We start from the raw sequence: 23,245 nt of genomic DNA, 5'->3' as shown, positions 1-23,245 counted from the left end.
AATTTCGGTTTTACACCCTGTATCTGAGTCTTCCCCTTAGACGTAGTTTACGTCAAAAACAAAAACTAGCCCGAACCCCTGCCGCAAATCAGTTCACTGGTGGAGCGAAGATGCCAAAAAGGCGGTTAAACGTAGAAGCAAATCGCTCCGCGCGTTCAAGAAGACCAGAAAGCGAATGCTCCAGGACGACCCCGCCCTAGCCCAAATTCGGATGACATACCAGACAGCAAGGAACGAGTGCCGACAAACCATCCGTGAGGCAAAGGAAAAGTCCTGGTATGAATTCCTCGATAGTATTTCCAGCCAACAGTCAACCACCAAGCTATGGCGACGCGTGATCAGCCTTTCACGTAAGCGACCCTATCGGTCGACGGCAACATGAAACGACCACTTCGGCCGATTATTTTCCTACCAAGAATACCCAGCAGACTGCCGAAGGAAAACACCAACCCTTCTCACTTTCCGAGTTCCTCCGGGTGACGTAGCAAGCCTCAACCAGCCTTTCTCGCTTGATATCTGGTGCTGAAGAACCTCTCCCTAGCGGAAAAGTTGCCCTACTTGAGTCGCTTAGCAAGAAGGCAAAGTGGCACGCTTCCAGCTGAGTGGAGGTTCAGCTTATTCGTGCCGACACCAAAGAATCAGGAACCATCAACAGACGCAAGTAATTACCGACCGATTGCACTGACGATTGATTGATGATTGCATCGCCAACATCCCTTCCGTCCCGGGAAAGACTCCAGTACCTACCTGGGTTCGCTTGATCAAATACTCCAAGAAGCAAAGAATGCTAGGCACCACGCTGATGTTGCGGCTTCTGGACAATCCAACCACACCTCCAACAAACGATAATGTGGAAGAATTCAAAGTTCGATTGTTGTTGCTGTTGCTGTTGTTGCAACAACAGAAGAAACGAAACTACCTACATTTCGCAAAACAAAATAAAATCTAAAATCCAAAATTTTGAACAACAACTTCAAACGTCAGCGTCTGTACGTTGAGCTCAGACAAGCGTACGATAACTACAATAACGATCCCACAGCACTCTCTTCTATAAACCGCATAAAGGGAAAAATGCCTTCCTCCGAAACGTACGTTGCTGGCAAAGTAGTTTCGCCCCAGTCAACAAAAAATCGTATATGATGCAACATAAAATGCTAAAGGACGTACACAGTGGCGTAGCCACGGGGGACATTACCCCACCCCCCCCCCCGAGAAAACATTTTTAGACATTTTTTTTCCCAAAAAAAAGGTTCAGAAATATCGTCCCCCCCCCCAGACTAATTTTCTGGCTACGACACTGTACGTACATTTTGTATGGGGAAGTACCTATTCGCCTCCACATTGACACCTTATACGGCATAATATACGACCTTGTGTTGACTGGGGCCTATCCAACTTGGAAAAAGAAGAAAAAGGAAAACTACCATCGCACTCATATGAGGAGAGTGAGACGAAACAATAGAGGTAATAAACTATAGAGGACGCTTGTCGCTGTCGTCACTGGCGAAACATCTTTTGCTGGCGAGGATAGGGCACTAAATGTCAACAAAGGAAAAATCAGAACGTTTTGACAGATAGGTACCCAACAAGTTTGGGGACGATAACAAAGGGAACCGCAGCGACAATCGACCTCTATAGTTTATTACCTCTATTGACGAAACCTATGGCACATCCGAAGCGATTGGCAATTAAAAGTGAGGTTAGCTTTCGAAAAAATTCAAAACATGAATCAAAATTTACGCTCTTTTATCACTTTAATTGTAAGAATCACAGCAGGGTTTTCATTATCAAACATTTTCTTCCATTTCAACTTTTATCTGCCATAACATCTCTACGAATAGTTTCAACAACTCTACACAGAAGAAGAGCAGCAGCCTCCGGAGGAAAACACCTTCGAGATGGATCGTGTAATTCCAGACGACGAAACTAACAACGTATGCCTGGAAGAAAAATCAACAAAAGAAATTTTCTCATCCCTCCGTAATGCAGCCAGCCGAAAATTTCCGAATTCTATAGTCGCACGTTTGATATCATCCACCGAGAACTCAACAAAGCGCTTTCTCAACACTTTCTAACAGAGCTCGCCGATGGCGTAATTGTCATTGTCAAGAAGAAGAACGGCAATGATACTGCCCACGCGTACAGATCGATTTCACTGTTGAACAGTGACTATAAAAATTGTAGTTGCTATTTGCTGGTACTTAAACTAAATGATTGGAATTTTGTTATCGTTTAGTCTAAATCACTGAAACTAGCGCTTCAACCACCGACGAACCGACGTGTCACCCCCAGCGCCGTAGCGTGTAGTTGGCCTGGTTGGCCCCCGCCAAGGGCGCCAGCTCTCAGGGGGGCGCTGAAATCAAGAATTGACCTTTGACGTTCTTGAAGAACCCATATTTTTGGCGCCTCTAAGTACTTTTAAAATTTAAAATAAAAATTCGAAGTGCTGTTTTCCAAGATTGGCCTATCATTTGCCCGACTTTAAAAGAATATCGGATGAGTTTTCAGACCGGATCACACGTGCAGGTTTTTGTTTTTGATTTTTAAAATAGTTAGAGGCTTTAAAAAATATGAGTTCTTCGGGAAAGTTGACATTAAAAGTCAAAGAATCAACTGAGACAAAAAAATCGCTCTCAAAACAAACATCAAGTGCTGCACGTGTGAACCAGTCTGATCACCCAGTGTTCGTTGAAAGTCAGGCAAATGTAAGGCCAAACTTGAAAAACAGTACCTTTCCGATTTTGTTTTAAATATCAAAAATACATGAAAGCGTAAAAAATATGGGTTCTTTGGGAAAATTCTCCTTAAATAAAATAAAGAATCAATTGAGCGAATATTTTTTTTGACCGGAAAGGTCAATTACGGCTTGTCATATTTTTTTTATCTATTGCGTTTATTTGACAGGCTAAGGCGTGTATAACACTTAACGGAGCCGAGACTTTATGATGTTTACAATCGATATCATCTTATTACAGTTACAACAGTTAGTAGGGGAAAAGTACAAAAAATAGTACAAACTCGTCTTATGACAAGTAATGACATTCCACTAGAAGCTCAAAGTATTTTTTTCGTCAAGAATTACGGCATGAAACAAAGAACGATTTCATTAGTTAGGCCAATTAATAACAAACTGGCTACAAAATCTAATGATTAATGATAAAAAGACTTCCAAAACCAGTAATAAGGGACCAAAAAAATTTAAAAATTTCATATTCAAAAAGTTATTTGAAAATTGTGGATTGGATTATTTCCATTTTTGAATACTTTTACTGTCACCAGTAATGGGAAAAAAGGCGAAACTGTTGAATAAGCGACAGGCAGTGATAATATACTTCGCCAAAATAACTTCTTCGGTTATTATTTCTCAAAGCTTTTATAGATTGTAGATTGGCAATACCTATAAGCAGCACGTGCTATCAAAGCATTCATCACCTCACTTTACCAAGTAGCTTTCCTTACTTCCTATGGTGAATCCGACAACTTCAAATTTGGATTTTATTTACCTAACGAAGTACAACAGTACCTCCAAGCTACTGACATACCCATTCTAAAGTTGGATTTTTCTTGATCCGAATAAATCCGATAGCGATTTGCACCTTCCGGACCAGAGTTCAGAGAGTGGGAGCTCAATCGATTATATAATTTATTTAAGCACAACTCCCTCAGAGAATTCATAAGAATAAATTATAACTATTTTAAAAATTTAGAATTTTTTTTTGAAGATCTGTTTTTCAAGTTTAGCTTAACATTCGTTCGATTTTGAACCAACATCAAGCCAATCCTTTAGGCCGATTCACACATGCAGCACTTTTTAAGATTTTGTTTTCAATTTTCTAAATAGTTAGAATCTTCAAAAATATGTCTTCTTTGGGAAAGTTGACCTTGAACGAATGAAAGAATTTACTGAGGCAATAAAATGAGATACAATTTTTGACGAGGAAGGTCAATTGAATACAAGAAATAGTCGTTGTGGATAGTATGAGCTGAAAGGAATAATAAGTAAAGAACTTTCAGCTATTTAAATGATCTTCCAGTCCGTTTTGGACATTTGTAAGATTCCGTACTTACATATTTTGCAAAAACTAAAAAAATGTCACAAAATTTCAAAACTTGTTTAGGGTAGGTACAGCCGAGCACTGCTTGCTATTGGAAGCACCTTCAATCCACCAATTTTTCAATCTCTCTTTTAATTCATTTCAAATGTTGATTGAATGTAAAACATTGCTTTTTTCCTTTGTAAGAGAGGGGCGCCCAAGAAATATTTCGCCAAGGGCGCCGGGCATCCACGCTACGGCTCTGGTCACCCCATAGAAAATAATTCAAATTTGCTGCCCACGACGCCATGATGAAAAATCATCGAACACTACCGCCACCCCCATAATGGCTCGCGAAGTTTTCATAGCTCAGCCACCAACCTACGTGTATTAACATTGCAGCGGAGTTGTGTCTTAGCTCATTTGACAGGAGCGATCGCCCGCAAAAGCGAATGACCGTTAAAAAGTGTGAGACAATCAGAGAGCGCCAGTGACACATCGGTTCGTCGGTGCTTCAACTCCGTTATTAGTTGAATTTTAACAACAAACCATTAGGCAGTTGTAGAAATACCTTCGCACTAGAAGTCCACCATACAACACATTTTGAAATTCAGCTTCTAGAATGAGTTATTGACAAGCTACTAAAATGATCAATAACATCCTTGCGACGTACCCTTACCAACGGTGGGCTAAAGTCTGGAGCAATATCAACGCATCACTTCTATCTCCGTCACACAAAGGCAGTCTGTACATGATAACAAATTTGAAGATCTAACACAGAAAGCTATACCACACCATTGGCCGTGCCGCTAGCGATACATGCTTATATTGCAATGGGCTAGTGGAGATAATTCGAAACAAATTCAACGATGTACATCTGACATGTGAAGTTTGAATAATTCATTGTAATTTTATATTAGTCATTGGTAATATTGGTCATTAATTATTATTTTATTTGTATTCTATTGTATGCCATCTCACCAGCCTTTCGATATCATTTTAGACATTTTATTAACACTTTTACATGACTTGTTATCCTTAATAATGCAACGTTACTAGAGAGCTGTTTTTTAGTATGGTGTTGTTACCTAGATGTTTTGATAAGAAATAGAAAGTAACATCAAATGTCTTAATGATACTTACAACTCCATTGTCCACTCCTTGCGACATGGAACACAGACAAGCTGTTGCCATTGAGCGTACCGATTCAGCACTACGGCCGGCGGTCCATAGCAGATAAGGGGATATGATAGCTGCGCAGTGAAAAAAGAGCAACATGGTAACATAAGAGCTTTATAGGAACTAAGGGCATTATGGATACCCTAAGGTAATGACACCTTTTATAGTAATTATTCGTGAATTTTTTAAACATTATGAAAACTACTGGTATGAGATCTACCGTAGATTAATTCACCCTTCATGATATCTTACCTTTAATAAAATCATCCAGTATTGTCGATTGGTCTTCCACCGAGATGGTCATTGTTTCAGTCCACCGCAACATCGCCTAAACGGAAAAGAAAAACAAAACCGAAAACGATTCAAGTGTTGGACAGCTTGATTTATACATAGTCGAAAAGATTGAAATACCAATCTGTGCAATCAATTTGCTCGCATGCAACGATACTCACGATAGATATCGAACTGAAAAGTTTGATTTTCCCTTGTGGTATCGCGTGCTTGAGGGCCGTTTCCAGTGCTGTACAGAGCGCATCATGGTACGGCCGTCGGAATCCACATACGAACACCGCCCCTGCCAGCAGTAGAATGCTTTCCGCTGCATCGGAGTTGGATGATTCAAGATTCTCTAGCGAATTGATGACGTCTGCCAGATGATGTTCGTGTAGCTGCCCAGTTTGCGGATTGAGCTTGGCCAGTACTTGCAATGCACGGTCGCGAACGATTTGGCTGTCTTCGTAAGAAAGTGCTGCCGTTTTCAGGATAACGGTATAGAGCATTTTTTCCGTGCTTCGGCGGTCGGTCTCGGTGGCGAGTCCTTCGATTTCATTAGCGGTGAACACGCGATGGAAGTCAATGATGAGAGATTCGCAAAAGCTCAGCAATTCATGCTGGTAGTTTTCATGCATTTGATGACACACTTCGGTATCCGTTAGAAGACAGGCAATTTTTGTTAGATCCTTTAATCTGTCAAGTCCGGCGGAGTGATACATTGCATGGAAGCACTTGAGGTGACCAATAGTGTGGAATTTGGAGAACTCTGTCTGTGCATGTCTGCTCCATGTATCGTATTCTAGCATCACTCCACAAAGTTGAGCTACTTTTAGCGCTTCGGCTGCTACATCTTTGTCGGAATCCATGCATGTTTTGCATAGCACGGGATTTACTTCTAGAAATAGAGTGGAAAACGTTTTCTCGGCATGCAAAATCACTATTTTCAGCAATTTTGTAGCATGCAGCCTTATATCGTCTTTCCATTCTTCCATTTCATGCAGTACAAGATTTATTATTCTTAGACTTCTTTGGACAATCGCTCGACATGGCAAAGTAGGACGTTCGTATTCTGATGGATAACTAGCAGAGGTGTTATCGACTAGTTTCAACTTAGATAATTCAGTTTCATTCTCTTTATAATATAATTCACCAGCCTCTTTCCAACGGACAAAAATATCATCGCGAACTTCGACTGTGTCATCGGTCAAACTGCAATGGAAGAAATCGTGATCGCTTGGATTAGATTACCACTAGAGTGAGGCGCAGTTGTATGGAAAACGTAAACTTCATCCAATCAGCTGAGATCAAAGTTTTTCTTAATCGTTTTGGGACCCCAATCAACTGTGCAAAATATGGGCTCGATTGGTTGCGTCGTCGCATTCCGCATCGTTTTATAGATTTGTATGGAAATTAGTATGGGAAAATGTACTTTTTTTGCATTTTTGCTCTTAGCGGCATATTCCATGAAAATTAGGATATTTGGGTTTTAGGACGCTGCAGGGACGATGTCCAACGGATTGACAACCCGTACCCTGGCCACTGCGTGTTGTGGGGATGCGCACCCGCCGCACCCGTCTGTGCGCACCCGCCCAAAAAAAAATGTCACTCATTTTTCAAGTACTTATTCTCAACCGATTTACTCGCAACAAGTTGCATTCGACGCAGAATACTCTCCCATTGTTTTCTATTGAAAACTGGCCAGATTGGACTATGGGCTCAAGAGAAATGGCCAAAATACTATTTTTATAATGCACGAGAAAGGCACCATCACCGCTAGGTGGATTAATCAGGTTTTTTTTTTATTATTTTCCAGCCTTCTGTGGAAGTCATTGGAGTAAATAAGGAGGGGCCGGAAGGGCCTGGCCCTCCCCAGACCCACCTGTGCCAACCACCAACCCCCCCCCCCCCCCATTCGAATCTACCATTGTTTCCTATTGAAAATTGGTCAGATCTGCCTATGGGCTTGGAAGTTATGGCCAAAATACCACTTTTTTAATAGAAAAATTGAGTAAAAAAAATGTCACTAATTTTTCAGGCACTTATCCTCAATCGATTTGCTCGCAACAAGTTGCATTCGACGCAGAATACTCTCCCATTGTTTTCTATTGAAAACTGGCCAGATCGGACTATGGGCTTAACAAAACACAGAATTTCGGCAAATCGCGCGATCGTTCTGCCGTCGGAAACAAGAGCCAACACGCACTGAACTCTTACAAAATAATAAACTTTCATATACCACAAAAATATTTCCTCGTTCCTCATTGCATCGCATGTCTTCTTTGATATTTTTTTTTCAGAAAAGTAGCGAACTTGTCCTTGCAAAATGTCAAGTCCATACATTTGTCAGATTTTAATTGCCAAGCACTTCCTTAGTTTATTAATTAAACTAAGTTGAAAAACAAGATTATTTGCAAAAATATACATTCCTGTTCTGACATCTAACTACGGTTAGATTGAAACGAATCTGGAACTTTTTCGACTACAATTTAAAGAATAATAGTCGTGACTGTTTACACATTATATTATTGGCCCCTATAATTGTATGCTCCTAAATCCAGCAAAAGATAGTTCAAACGATAATTCTTGTGTAAAACCTTTCCAAAATAGAAATAAGAGATTAGAATCAATTGGATATTATTCAAGTATGCCGCAAAATAGTTTAGCAAATTCTTATAAAGGTGTTAACACAGATAACAGATGTTGAGGCTGGCATCCCATACGTGTGTAAACATCCGCAACCGTTAATTCAAATGTATTTTAAATTGGAACCGCGTTTGGCAATCGATTGGAGATGGCGCAAAGATCATTGTTATTGAAAACGTTGAAAACGCAGCCCGATTGCGGCTGTCAAATGCATTGGCTGCGTTCGACGGTTGTAATTCAGCTGCATCCTTAGGTACTGCCGCAATCAGTTGAGTAGATGGCAGTAGTGGGCCAACGTATATCAATTCAAAAGTTTACACAGGATTTTCAATAAAATTTGTTCTAGCATCAATGTCTGTTATCTGTGGTGTTAAGTAGAATATCCTATACTTGCCAGATGTTTTGATTTCACTGCTCAACAAAACTCGGTCTCTTCTAACTTAACAGATATGCATTTTCCAGTCTTACTGTACACATATACAGAATGTATAGATATGAACAGATATGAAATTGTGGAATAAGGAAGAATAGTTGTTTTTATTAACTAGTGGAGTGAATGGTAACAAACTTATAAAATAATTTAAAAAAACTAAAATTTAAAAAAAAATGTTTTATTTCTAGTTTTGTTCATTTTAGGGTCCATTCGAATTCCCACTAACTATGCGTAATTACAGAAATTTAAAACTCTGACGAAAACTTACAAGAATTTCTCACAGAATATTGTAGTTCCTGTTGAAACCCGAAGTGAGCTCCTGCGTCGTTTATTCAATATTTCAATAATACCTTCTAAATCTCAATGAATTTTCCAAAAATCATTTAAATATTTCCAGAATTATAAAACAAATTGACAAAAAATTCACAAAATCTCAAAAATTAGTGCAGATATTAGGATTTTTAATTAGTTTTTTACTTGGTAGGTTCAATCATGTATGATGCTTTGCGGAGCGGCAATTCTTATTAAACTCTTACAATGATTGAGATTGCATTAAATTGTTTATGGACCCCACAATGTCAACAAATTATCTTTGTTTCTAGGTTTATTAAGTGAGGGATTTTCCTAGACTTTTCAGCTCACCGTCTCACCATGTTAAATTTTTTTCTTTCGAAATGTGTTTTTTGCAGGATGCAAAGTGCTTTAAAAAATCGGAATATCATACAATTATCATTAATTTAGGAAGAAAGTACTTTATAAAAACGTTTTCAAAGCTTTCCGCATATCATTGAAACGTAAATGAAGAGATCCAAAAACTGCAAAGCTGATTTAGAAAATAGAAAATTGGAAATGAAAAATTGACACGTATAGACTATATCACGCCATTAATAGAAATCAGTTTATTTATTCGCATATAGAGTGATGTTAACAACAAGACAAATGAGCAGAAATGGCATAAAAAATCCTTGGCATCTCATGCGTGAACTGCTCTATATCGCCTTAGAATATTATCCCTCACAAGCTAGGGCCATGCCCCCCCCTAGACTGGGACTCTAGTTACGCCTACAAATAATGTATGCTCTATTATGCTTTCGTAATAAATGAAAATTCAGTTAAGTGCAACCTTTGCACTGTACAGGTAGCATTTTTATCCCAATTTAAACTCTCGATAGATTTCTTGTCATTCTTATCCAAACATATATTTGAATTATGTGCTTCTATCATATGTTTTGTACAAATTTGACGAATAATTAATACATAATCGTAAAATATGCACAGATTTTTTTATAGCGCACTGCACGGACTGCTTTGTCTCTTTCTCGCTGCGAAGAAATTAGAAAGCAACAAGGCCAGTAAACGTCAAAATGTATGAAAGAAAGAGAAACAGATTTTTCCGTGCAGAGAATAGAGGTAATAAACTATAAGCCATTTTATAGAAAGCTCAAATGACAGGAGACCAAATACTAATATTTACATTTTACAAGGAACATTTGCGAAAATGAAATGAAATGATGATGATGATGACGAAATGATGATGATTTACATGCAAATTTACCAAAACAAAGACCGAGCCGTCCACTCAAAATTTCGATCAGCTGTTCGAATCTGTCTCATAAAATGGCTTATTGAGATTCTCACGTCCGAATGTGTGAGTGGCGATAAAAGGAAAACAAACACTCCTAGATGGCGCTACTCAGCAAAGTTTGGGTAAAAATGAGTATATTTCCATATATTTTTTGACTCCTTCGCAACCATCGTGATGACTCGATCAATTTTGAGGTTATGAGCAGAAGGAAAACAAACATGTATTTACACATGCCGAATTGCACATCAGTGTGCGAGCGTTAAACGTCACTCATCTCTATAGAGGAAGGTTGTCGCTGTCGTCACTGGCGAAACATCTTTTGCTGGCGAAGATAGGGCACTAAATGTCAACGAAGCAAAAATCAGTACGGTTTGACAGATAGGTACCCAACATTTTTGGGAACGATAACAAAGGGAACCGCAGCGACAATCGTCTTCTATAGTTTATAACCTCTATTGTGCAGAGCCCTATAGGCGGCATATGACACACTCTAACTTTCACCTACTCAGTGACTGAGTAAAATTGTATTGCCATCTCTTTTCTTCCCACGGAAATTTTACTCAATTTCCGTCAAAAGCAGGATTACTCATAGTTTTGGGTTGTGCTCCTTTTGACGGAAACAGTAGAATTTCCGTGTGATAGAAAGATAGAGCAATAAGCCATTTTACGAGACAGATCCGAACAGCTGATCGAAATTTTGAGTGAACGGCTCGGTCTTTGTTTTGGTAAATTTGCATGCAAACCATCATCAATTCGTCATCATCATCATCATTTCATTCCATTTTCGCAAATGTTCCTTGTAAAATGTAAATATTAGTGTTAGGTCTTCTGTCATTTCAGCTTTTTATAAAATGGATTATACTGCCGCTAACCGCAAGTCGAGCACATCTGTATATGGAGCCCCATATCCAGTTTTCCGCTAGCGGTAATGGCCGCCAGCTTGCCTGCGGGGTAGTCTCTGATTTGACGTTTCTGGAGGTCAACTGCACCCACCATTCGAGCATTTTGATCAATGTGGTATACGAAAAGGCTTGGATTCACTGAATCAGCACCTTCTGAAATGTAACATTGGTCAGAATGCTCGGAGCGGTGGGTGCAGTTGACCTCCAAAAACGTCAAATCAGAGACTGACCCGCAGGCAAGCTGGCGGCCATTACCGCTCGCGGAAAACTGGATACCATGGGCGTAGCCAAGGGGGGCAGGGGGTTTCCGTCGCCCCTAAATTGTGGAAAGATTGGCACTGAAATGAATTCCCTTAAACATGTGCACTTTACGATCCAATCATATACAGAAATAGGTGGTTGAAATTCAAAAGATTCCCAAAACTTATTAGGGCATCCAGGATCCATAATATATGAAAGTTCAAAACAACTCGAAACATTTCGGACTCAAAAATTCTCCTTGAAATCCTTCTAGAAGCTCCTCTGGGAACTTCTGAATTCCTCCGGAAAGTTATCTACAAATTCCTCTGAAAATCGTTCAAAAATCCTTCTCATGTAATTGTAATTCCACCTTATCTAGAAACCCCCCACTAATTTTTTTTAGGAAATTCACGAGGAAATTCCTTGAAGATTTCTTTTCTTCTCTCCAAGATTTACTTCTAGATATTTCTTCGGTTATTCGCTCTTCAGGAAAAATCCGGCATTTCCTTCAGGCATGCATTCGAGAGTTCCGTCAAGAATACATACGGAATTTCTTCCCAAAATTCTACCAGAAGTTTCTTCAAAAATTTATGATGGAAATCCTCCGATTTAGCTCCATAATTTCACTTGTAAATCTATAAGAAATTCCTTCGGAAATTCTTCTAGGAACTTCTCCGGGCATTCCTCTCGGAACTCTTCCTTTAATTCCTCCGGGATTACTTCCAGGAAATTTTCCGGGAATACCTCCAAACATTCAATAGCGAAATCATCTAGCATTCCAATCTGGAATTCTTTCCGCAATTACTTCAGAATATTCTCCAAGAAATCCTCTAGAAATATCTTCATGAATTTCTCCTGGAATTCGTCCAAGTATTTCCCCAGAAATTCTTACAGGTATTTTTTCGGGAGTTTCTTCAGGTACTTCTCCAGGAATTCCTTCAGGAATTTTCCCGGGAGATTTTCCGCGGAAGTGTACTAGAATTCCTTCCGGACTTCATTCGGAATTTACTCGGATATCTGCCAAGAGTTCTTCCAGAAATTTCTTCGGAACAATCCGCAGGGATTTTCTTCAGCAATTCATCTGGGAATACTTTCAGGATTTCATCTGGGAATTTCTGCATTAATTCCTCCTGGTATTTTTTTGGGAATTCCTTCAGATATTTTTTCGGAAATTCCTTTAGGAACTTCTCTAAGAATTATTTCAGGACTTCCATGTGGGAATTCCTCCGGAAGTGCTTGTGGGAGTTCCTCCGGGAGTTCTTCCTGGATTTATTCCAAGAAATTCTCCGGTAATACCTCCAGGAATTTTACAGGGAATTCCTGGACGATATTTGGCAGGAATTTCACGGGAAATGGGATTTCGGAAGTTCCTTCAGAAATATTTTTTCTCTTCCTCTAGGGTATTCCACCGGATATTCCTCTGAAGTTCCATCAGTAGTTCCTTCGGGAATTCAATCAGGCTTTCTTCCAGGAATTCATTAGGATTTCTTTATGCATTTATCTACAAATTCCTCCAGAAGTTCCTCGGAGAATTTCTCCGGGAGGTTCTTTTAAGAATTCTTCCAGGAGTTTCTCCTGGAATTCTTACGGAAGTTCCTTTGGGAATTCATCCTAGAATTCTTACGAGAGTTACTCCAGAATTTCCTCCGGAAATTTTTCCTGTAGTTCTTCAATAAATTCCTCCAGAAGTTCCACCGGCAGTTCCTCCGAGAATTCCTCTGATAATTTCTCCGGAAATTCCTATAGAAAATCCCCCGGGAGTTCCTCCGGAAATTACTCTTGGAGTTCCTCCGGGAGTTCCTTTTCAGAGAGAAACTGCCGGTGAAACTCCCGGAGGGATTCTCGTAGAAACTGCTGGTGGATCTCCCGGAGGAGTTGCCGAAGGAACTGCCGGAGGAGCTCCCGTAAGAACTCCCGGAGGAATTTCAGCAGGAACTCCTAGAAGAATTCCTAGAGGACCTCCCGGATGAGCTCCCAGAGAAACTATCGGAAGAACTTCTGGAGGAATTTCCAGCTTAATTTCGGAAGAAAACCTAAATGATTTCCTGAAAAAAAGCCTGAATAATTTCCTGGAATAGCTTCTGGTGGAACTTCCGGAGAAACTCCCGGATGAATTGCTGGTGGAATTCCCGGAGGAACTCTCGAAGGAATTTTCTGGAAGAATTTCTGAAGAAACTCCCGGGAGAATTTTCAAAGGAACCCCGGGGAAACTACCAGAAGAATTCTCGGAAAAAAAACTTAGATAATTCATCTTATAGACAAATCTCGTCTACCTGAAACCTTTCTAGGGGTATGTAGCTGGACCATCATCATCATTAGAGGACCTCCCGGAGAATTCCCTGAGGAGCTCGCAGAGAAATTCTCAGAGGAGCTTCTGGTGGAAAATCTATATAAATTCCTGAAGAAGCCTAAATAAATTCCAATTCTGCAGAAATTCCCGGAAGAATTTTCAGAGGAACTGCCGATAGAACTACCGGAATTATTTCTCGAAGGAAATCCTAGAGAAATTGGAAATGCCGGTGGAACTCCTGGAGGATCTCCCAATGGAAATCTTGAAGTTTCCACCGGAATTCTTTCAGGATTTCATTGCGAATTAATCTAGGAATTCCTCCGAGAATTCCATTGTTGATTTCGGTATAATTTCTGTATAAATTTCCGGTGGAATTCCTGGAGAAATTCTTTGAAATTTTCACAAGAAATTATTCGAAACAATTCACGGAAAATTTTAAGGAATTTACACAAGAAATTCGAAGATTTTTCGTGAAGTTCTCAGGAATGTTAACTGGCAATTCTGCGGAATTTCCACGGAATATTCTTATTAGAAAAATTATGGGAAACAGCACGAAATTATTTGAATTATTGCAGAGAATTCTGCAGAACTTGTAAAGAAGTTCGTGAAGATTTTCTTGGAGTAAATAATGGTGGAATTTTCGGATCAATTCCCGGCAAAATTCCTTGAAGACACTGCCGAATAAGTTGCTTGAGGCATTCCTGAAGAATCCCTGACAGAATTTCGGATAGAATGCCAGGAGCAATTGTCGAAGGAATTCCTGGAGAAAGCTTATTGATTTTTCTGCCTATTTTATAATAAATATTATTTCAGAGAGGATTTGTTTAGAAATTCAGATGTATGGTTCTAGTTTTCTTAAACTTATGGAAGAATGCATAAGACAAGACTTATGGAAGAATGCAGGATTTTTATAATAATTGTTATAGCCGATTTTATATTCTTTCTGAATACTAAGTTCGTTAATATTTTTCTCACTTTAATCAAAAATATCTGATGAGCAATAAATCACGCATTTTTAAATCCATTATTGTTTTAATCATTATTGTTTCGATTTGGTTTGGAGTTGGTTTCATGTGTTAATATTCATGTGTTTTTATAAAACTACTATAAAACTACGATTTAGAAAAAAGTTGCCCCCCCCCCTTCTCGAAATCCTGGCTACGCCCATGCCATATACAGATGTGCTCGACTGGAGCAGGAAGTAAGCCTTGCGCGCGTTCGGTTGTGTTTGATTTTCTGACAGCGAATTTTTGTCTTTGATATCGTAAAGGTTTTTTTTCGGCTGGTGCTACCGATAGGATTTTTCCGGTTTTAGGTTTCGTAAACTACCGGATAGGTGTATCGCAACTTGCGCGAGTGTTCTGTTAAGAAAGTGCGGTTTTATGATATATTCTAAGGGTCTGTCTCATTTGGAGAATTAAACTTAAAAGTGACAGTTCGAAAATTAAAAAATCACCCCGTTATAAGAATGACTGGTGCTACCCAGCAATTCCAATAGGACATCGATGGAAAATGATTCGATATCTGTCAAAAGTAATCTTGCTCTGCGTGCAGGGTTATTCGATAATTATAGAAATGTCACTTTTAAGTTTAATTTCAGTTTAATTATCCAATTGAGACAGACCCTAATAGCCTATTCAGATTGGGCTATAAGCCATTTTATGAGACAGATTCGAACAGCTGATCGAAATTTTGACTGGACGGCTCGGTCTTTGTTTTGGTAAATTTGTATGTAAACCATCATCATTTCGTCATCATCATCATCATTTCATTTCATTTTCGCAAATGTTCCTTGTAAAATGTAAATATTAGTGTTTGGTCTCCTGTCATTTGAGCTTTCATAAAATGGCTTATTTATGACTTTGTTAAGTGTGAGGGTATCCAATTATTACGAGGTGTTCAGACTGCAGCAAGATAATATATCTTGACGTTTCCATGTTTCCTCATTTGCACGCTAATACAGGGTTGAATTCAAGGAGAGTTTTAAAATTTAATTTGCGAAATCAAGCATTTGTGTGGCGACAATCGAACATTTTTTTCTAAACAAGTGTCTACGAAAAAAAAATATTAAAAAAAAAATGTGAAAAGGGATTTTCGAAGAATATTTGAAGCTCTCATTAAGGATAATGAGCGAAGCTACATTCATTAGTTGGGTGCGCCGTTCTTCGGGGAATCAGACTATTCCTCAATTTATTTTTAAGTTTAAAAAGTATTTTGATTCTGTACTATGATCGAACGGAGATTTGATAGACAAATTTAGATACTTTTGGGAATTCTCACAAATAAATAAAAAAGGACGATTGGACCAATTTTCAAGAAATATTATCGAACTAAAATGTATTTCCACCAGTATCTCCATGTATGAAGGGCAACTCAGCAATTTAATTTTTTTTCAAAATGGAAACGGAGCCATTGCGTTCTGCTCGACAATCAATGATACAGCTTCTAACAAAATCGAATCATGTGAATGTGATATAATTTAAACTGGATTTTGGATGAATTAATGTATTACCAATCCATGTTTTATTTAAGGTTTTTCTACTTTATATATACAGGGGTTAGACAAAAAGGTTGAGATAGGAAATTTTTTGTCGAAGTTCAAATCAGCATAACTTTGCGTAGAATGATCCGATTTTGATGAAACCGGGACCATCGGACGCATAAACTCTTCTAGTATACTGTCCTCATGCAAAACCTCAGATTGGACCTTGGCCACCGGAGATGTTCCGGGTTTTCCGAGGGTATGTTAAAAATGCATTTTTTCTTCTGCTTGTCATTTTATATGACGTTTACTGCCATCAGGTTTTATGCTTTCCCCAGAAACTAGCACTAATATGCTAGCGAATGCTGGCTGTAGATCCAAAATCCGTTAGGTATACGCAGAGATATGGCCATTTTCGTGAAAACGGTACGGGATTGGCCATACAGCCTGAACAAATGTCACTTTCGCAGAACACCCGGAACCTGTTACAAATTGGCCAGAGATTCAGTCCTCAAAATGTATCTTTAATAAAGATCGTATATTCATCGTCTTGGGAAAACATAAATTTTACCACCCATATATGCATGGTTCCAGATAGTGCCAAAACCTGGCCTCCTGGAAGGCCCTTGGAACCTGCTATAAGGGTGGCAGTGGACACTATCATTCTGGAAATGTTTCTGTAATCATCGTCTTGCAAAGCCATGAAGTTAGATACTCATATTTGAATTATCCCGATCTGTTATCATTTCATCATGTTCCCGGAACCGTTTTTACGGCAATGCTCATATCTCTGCATAGTTTTGATGGATTCTCGATCTACAGCCACCATTGGTCGGCATATTAGTTCTAGTTTTCGGATAAAGCATAAAACATGATGAAAGGAAACGTCATATAAAATGACAAGCAGTTGAAAAAAGGCATCTTGAACATACCCTCGGAAAACCCGGAACATCTCCGGTGGCCAAGGACCAATCTCAGGTTTTGCAGGAGGATAGTATACTAGAAGAGTGTCCGCTTCTGATGGTCCCAGTTTTATCAAAAACGGATTATGCTACGCAAAGTTATACTGATTTGAATTTCGACATAATTTTACCTATCTCAACCTTTTTGTCTAACCCCTGTACATCCCATTCAAATCGTACAGTTGTCCCACGTGAAAAATGTTGAAATCCAAAGTATATTAAGCCATTCAAGGAGCAGAATTGAAACAATTTATGAAATCATGTTTATTCATCAAATATATTCGTTTTACAACCATTCTTACGTTTTAAATTGTCTTCCGCATTGGCCCTTGAACTTTGAAAATTTATTCGATTTGTTCTATTAAATCTAGGTTTAAGTTAAATACTTCATGTTAATTCTAGAGAGCATCTGTTTTTTAAACAATTCATGTTGAATAAGTGGAGAATAAATAATTATCATCATTATTTTTCATCATATAAAATGCTTTCCACAAAACCATCACAATCCGAGTTATTCTTCAGCGCTCAGAAGATTTCCATCTAACATGCATTCGACCCTGCTGCGACAGAAAGAGCATGACTGTCAACTACGAAACAAAATGAAAACAGAGAGAATTTTCTCTCTTAAAATGTGAAAGAAAACACGAAATTCACTCACAATTCAAATGAAAATCAACACAATTGTTCTTAGATATCATACATCAAACAAGCGACTGTGACAAGTCGAGCAACCGAATTCGATTTGCTTTACACGTTAATGCCGTGTGGTTTGTTTATAAAAAGATGCTCAGTTTTGAATGAGCCATGTCATGTATTTTACACGTGATATTGATTTGTATTGACAACATGCGCAAATTCATGTGTAGAACACACGGTCCTCGCGTGTATTTTTTTTATAGTGAACAGTATAAATCATTAGTTTTCTGTGCAGTGAGCCGGAAACCGGGTCCATAGGCCCAAGTAGTGATTTACCCTATAGGTAGTCAAAGCGTTCACCGTTGGCAGTGCATTGTTTGGTGCTGGTGTAGAAAAGCACATCGGTTTGGTGCTTACCGAGTAGGTACATACCGCTTCAAACAGCGCATGCGCGATTGGGTGAAGAGCGCGCGATCAGAACAAAATAGAAAGAGAAAAGAGGCTCTCTCAAAGCGCCCCATGGCGAAAGTCCGGCTTTGAATAATAGGATCAAAAGCGCATTTCATATTGATTGGGAAATTGGCTTATGATGGATTTTTCGTGAAATTCAATATCCAAAATATTTAGGAGCTACTCGTATTCAATGTCGACAACTAGGCGGTAGAGGGGTATGAAGAATGTTCATCATTGTCGTGACCGGTCCTTGTCACTAACCGTTGCATCAACAACATAAATGTTGTTGATGTTCATCGCGCTCGATTAGCCGAGTAGGGCGCCACCCACTACTCGGCATCGGAGCGGATGCTCGCTGCTACCTCCGATGAGACATTCCGATATTGGCAGAGGGCGGTGCCACCCGCTTACTCACCATCGGAATGTCATCGGGAACTCCTTCGGATCCACTCCTGTGGATCCTGGGATGGGCCGCCTTGGCCCGTCGATGGTCCCGCTGCTGGATGTGCTTAGAGATGTCGCAAATTAATCGATTACTTCGATTAATCGATTCATCGTTGTGATAATCGATTAATTTTGAATCGATTATTACCAAACGATTAATCGATTCAATAATCGAGAGGAATCGAGAGTAATCGATTAGTTACTAATCGATTAATCAGGATTTTACGACATCATAAGGATGTCGCAATTGGATTGATTTCCTCGATTAATCGATTCATCGTTGTGATAATCGAATAATTTTGTATCGATTACTATCCAATGATTAATCGATTCAGTAATCGACGAGGATTGAGAGTAATCGATTAGTTACTAATCGATTAATCGGAATTTTACGACATCTCTAGATGTGCTTCAACACATCGGCCAAAAATTCGAATCATTTGAACCATTTTACTCATATCTATGGACATATGAGACATGGTTCGCTAGTGATGAGTTAACACTCCATTCGTGGCATTCATACCCTGTTGCCATATTTTACCACTAATGCCTTCAAGTTCATTAGGTGCAATATAATTGCCTACTTTATGGCGAATTATCAGTATTACGCATTGCAAGAAAAATTTGGATTAGTGGAAAATCCAAACCGCATTGAGCGGATATTTCCCTGGTAAATGATCATAGACAGCTTTGCCCAACGTAACAATGTTTACTTTCAATGTGTCATTCAGTGTTACAACTACACGAAGTTGATCCACTTTGGAAATGCGAATAATTTAGGAAATGCTAAGCATTAATTCAATTCCTTCTGCTTTTAAGGCTCTGTCTCAATTGGATAATTAAACTGAAATTAAACTTAAAAGTGACATCTCAATAATTACCAAATAACCCTGCTCGCAGAGCAAGATTACTTTTGACAGATATCGAATCATTTTCCATCGATGTCCTATTGGGATTGCTGGGTAGCACCAGCCATTCTTATAACGGGGTGATTTTTTAATTTTCGAACTGTCACTTTTAAGTTTAATTCTCCAAATGAGACAGACCCTAAATATAGTTTTCTCTCATATAATAGCTCAATATTCTACGTCAGTCCGGTAGGCATGTCCTATCGCCATGAGAATAAGAACTACGAGCTATGTGGATCGACAGGAGGGAAAGAAAGATGAACTAGTGACACTGTCGCTTAACTGTGTTTTTGGGGCTTTTTTTAATTTGAAGGTTATTTGGTAGAATAATGTTAGAATAATTATGTTGTAAAAATTGCATACGGATTAGACTTATTTCAATGCAGCCAGTTCCAACCCATGCCGTATTAGTTGGTCATTTTGATATTTGCTATACATCGGCAACCCTCATGCTGAATTACAAGCTCCAATTTTTCTATTGTTCGTTTAGTTAGATTGGGTAAACGCAAAGCTTTCCGAACTTCACGCCAAACCTCCTAGGAACAACAATATGCTCAAATGCAGAAAAATCAAACCAAACTTGTCAATCATGTATTTTTAAAACAAGAATTGAAATCAAGGCATTCTTTGTTACATTTCCTCCTTGCGGGGATTGCTCATTGCGCGTTATTTCCGCGGAGCTATCCAAATTTTTTTTCTCCGTAATAATACGCATTGAGCTTTCATAACTTGGTTACATCGCATGTTCAAGAATTTGTGATATGGGCAGATTTATAATAAGTGCCTTGTATGTACTTTTTTTTTTGTCAGTACATTTAAATAATAATATTTTTTTTGTTTAACTTAATTTTCTTAATTTTTTTAATAACCCTATTGCTATCACTACAATTATGTACGCTGATGGAAAGGTAGTACACATCTAAAACTATTTGACTTCTGTCCACGTGGTATGAGAACAGCCCTTCCGAAAGAAAATTATTCATCAAATGAATGAGCTAAAAATAGAATATTTAATAATTAAAGATTTTTTTTTAATTATCTTTATTAATGAGGTTTTCGGCCCTTGACCGGTTCACCTCATACAGGGGCATAATTAAAGAACGTTTAAATTATTAACTTCATTGTACAGACCCCATGTTTGTGATAAGTGCTAATTACAAATGTGTATTAACCATCTAATCATTCTTAATAAATTTCATTTTTCTGGATACCATATATTAATTAAGACTTGTCTCATTCTACGAAATACCTTTAAAATTCTTTTAAATTTAGTAGATACCGTTCCATTGAATAGATAGATAGGTTCCTTATATCTATCATATTGTAAAGCTTTTATTGTAAAGTTTTTTTTTTAATTTAACGAACTGTCACTTTAATTCTAGTTTAATTCGATTTGTTTTACTTCATTTTTGTGAATTTTGATACAGTGATCAGTTCTTCACTTAAATAAAAAAAATGGGTTGTAGCTTAGAAGCAGATAGACGAAACATATGGGAAACACGCTTGAAGATGAATCATTTATATTGGATATGTCATTTCAGGTCCCTTTTATACGCGTTTTTCTCGAAATATTTAACATCAATCAAACGGTGCACAGTTTGAAGAATTATTGATCACGCGACGCCCCTGCTACTTACCAATTTAATACCAGTGGCAAAATGCGATAGAAAAAAGAATATCGATCGCGCAGTTTCAGAAGCATCAAACATCCCACACGACCACAGGCTCGCCTAACGAAGGGAACACTATCCATCAACAACGGCGAAATATCCACAATAATTTGCACCACCTTTTCCGCGTTCGAGTGTATGTTCAGCGCCAATATACCCAACGCTTCGATGGCCGCAATCCTATTGGCCGAGTGACGATGCCTTAGCACCCCTGTGGCGGGCGTCACAAGCGCTTCCGCTCGGTAGTGCATACTGGGTGTTGATTCTGCCAGCAGTTTCACCAAGTCACAGCTCTGTTTCTGCGCAGCCGGATAGGGATCCTTCAAAGTTTTCACCAGTATGTCAATTATATTGTCATACGATTTCAACAACGGGTCGCCTGCGCTTCCATCCGGGTCAGCATACTTGCGAATGATTACTTCCAGTTGCTCCAAAAGATGTAGCCTGATTTCCTCACTCTCCTCTATGGTTTCCGCCTTGCCAATTCGACGCACTATCACGGGGATGATGTACTCAAGATAGAAATCATTCGTCGGCAATTTTTCCAGCAATTCTCCTATCAACGTTATTGCTAAGTTGCGGATAATCTCAAATCGATCGGAATAGCAGCGAAAAATATGCAGATAGCTTCCCGTAAAAACGGCAGGGGCGTCGTCCGGTTTCAGCTCGCGGTGAACAAACTCGAGAAAATCCTTCAGCGCTCGTTGTCGCACCATACGTTCTTCACTCTGAATGTTGGCGCAAAATACTTCCGTAAAAGTTTTCATGTCGGTTTGGATCATTTTCTCAAATTTGCACAAACGATACACTAATTATTTAACCACTGTTTAGATAGCCTTAAAAATCCTCTGAGAACGCAACTTATTATATTATTATCATATCACAAAATCAACTTCACTACCAGTAACCATAGCAACTGTTGCGTTCGATTGAAGTGATTTAAATGGAGTGGGCCGGCTTTTCACTTGGCTTTGTTTTTGTTTTGGTGGGAGGAAAGCTTTAAAAGTTTAGGAGTGATGTGAAAATCGATTTTTCTCATTTTTCTTCAACGTCTCATTAAGCTTTTGTCGGAGTTAATTTTTATGCACAGCTAGAAAAAAGTTTTTAAGTTTAGGTACTTTTCACTCAAATCGGTGATTTAGTGTATGGGAACTTCGATTATTTATGATTTTCTTAAAATAGAGTTCATATTGTCTAACCGGAATAAATCTAGAACGCTTTTTATACAGACCTTGGGGTTTTCTCCAGATACAGGCAAATAACCAAACTTCGGAAGTAGTGCGCTGGATTCGCCTAAAGATGCATGAAGATAAGTTGAATCACAGATAACAGACATTGATGCTAGAACAAATTTTATTGAAAATCCTGTGTAAACTTTTGAATTGATATACGTTGGCCCACTACTGCCATCTACTCAACTGATTGCGGCAGTACCTAAGGATGCAGCTGAATTACAACCGTCGAACGCAGCCAATGCATTTGACAGCCGCAATCGGGCTGCGTTTTCAACGTTTTCAATAACAATGATCTTTGCGCCATCTCCAATCGATTGCCAAACGCGGTTCCAATTTAAAATACATTTGAATTAACGGTTGCGGATGTTTACACACGTATGGGATGCCAGCCTCAACATCTGTTATCTGTGGTTGAATGAAGTGAGAATCAGTACCAGGAATAAGTTAAGCTGCGATCATTTATAAAAAAAGCATCGTTCAAATACTATTATAACTTCTCATGTGAGATATTCAAGTCTGGTCTACTTCTATGGCTCGAGAATTGTCGATTTCAACTCATCTCACGTGAGGCGACCGTGTAATTCAAATGGGAGGCAAAGATAATTTCCGCTTCATTCAAGACGCCTCACCTCACCTCGTGCGAGATTTAGAATAAGCACAAAAATGTAAAGCTTTTGAAATGGAAAAAATCTATTTCACTACTATTTGGGTTTCAGGCTTGTTTGTTGAAATCAATTCTTTATATTCATTATCCCATCTACGTGATAAAAAAGCAAAATAGACTTATTAAGCTTATTAAGTTTAAAATGAATAGCTCCATTGAAAACTTCTGTTCTATGTTTTGAAAACTTGTCACGAAACGTTTTCCATACACAT

The 23,245-nt window shown here is 38.7% G+C and overlaps 1 protein-coding gene across 1 annotated transcript in view; it reads right to left on the bottom strand.

Moving 5' to 3' along the window:
• Positions 1–22,096, bottom strand: part of LOC134203211 (dynein axonemal assembly factor 5-like) — a 49,785-nt gene extending 27,689 nt beyond the window's left edge. Inside the window, exons 1-4 of the mRNA XM_062678094.1 lie at positions 21,102–22,096; positions 5,666–6,695; positions 5,466–5,541; positions 5,178–5,287 (exon numbers count right to left, since the gene is read on the bottom strand). Coding sequence (XP_062534078.1) covers positions 5,178–5,287; positions 5,466–5,541; positions 5,666–6,695; positions 21,102–21,916 — 2,031 coding nt within the window. The 5' untranslated portion in view covers positions 21,917–22,096. The remainder of the gene's footprint in view (positions 1–5,177; positions 5,288–5,465; positions 5,542–5,665; positions 6,696–21,101) is intronic.
• Positions 22,097–23,245: the final 1,149 nt, after the last annotated feature.

Source organism: Armigeres subalbatus, unplaced genomic scaffold (assembly GCF_024139115.2).
Source record: "Armigeres subalbatus isolate Guangzhou_Male unplaced genomic scaffold, GZ_Asu_2 Contig1685, whole genome shotgun sequence".
In the NCBI taxonomy this organism is placed as follows: domain Eukaryota; kingdom Metazoa; phylum Arthropoda; class Insecta; order Diptera; family Culicidae; genus Armigeres; species Armigeres subalbatus.
The sequence above is the reverse complement of the archived record's forward strand: the minus strand, read 5'-3'. Positions and strand labels throughout refer to the sequence as shown.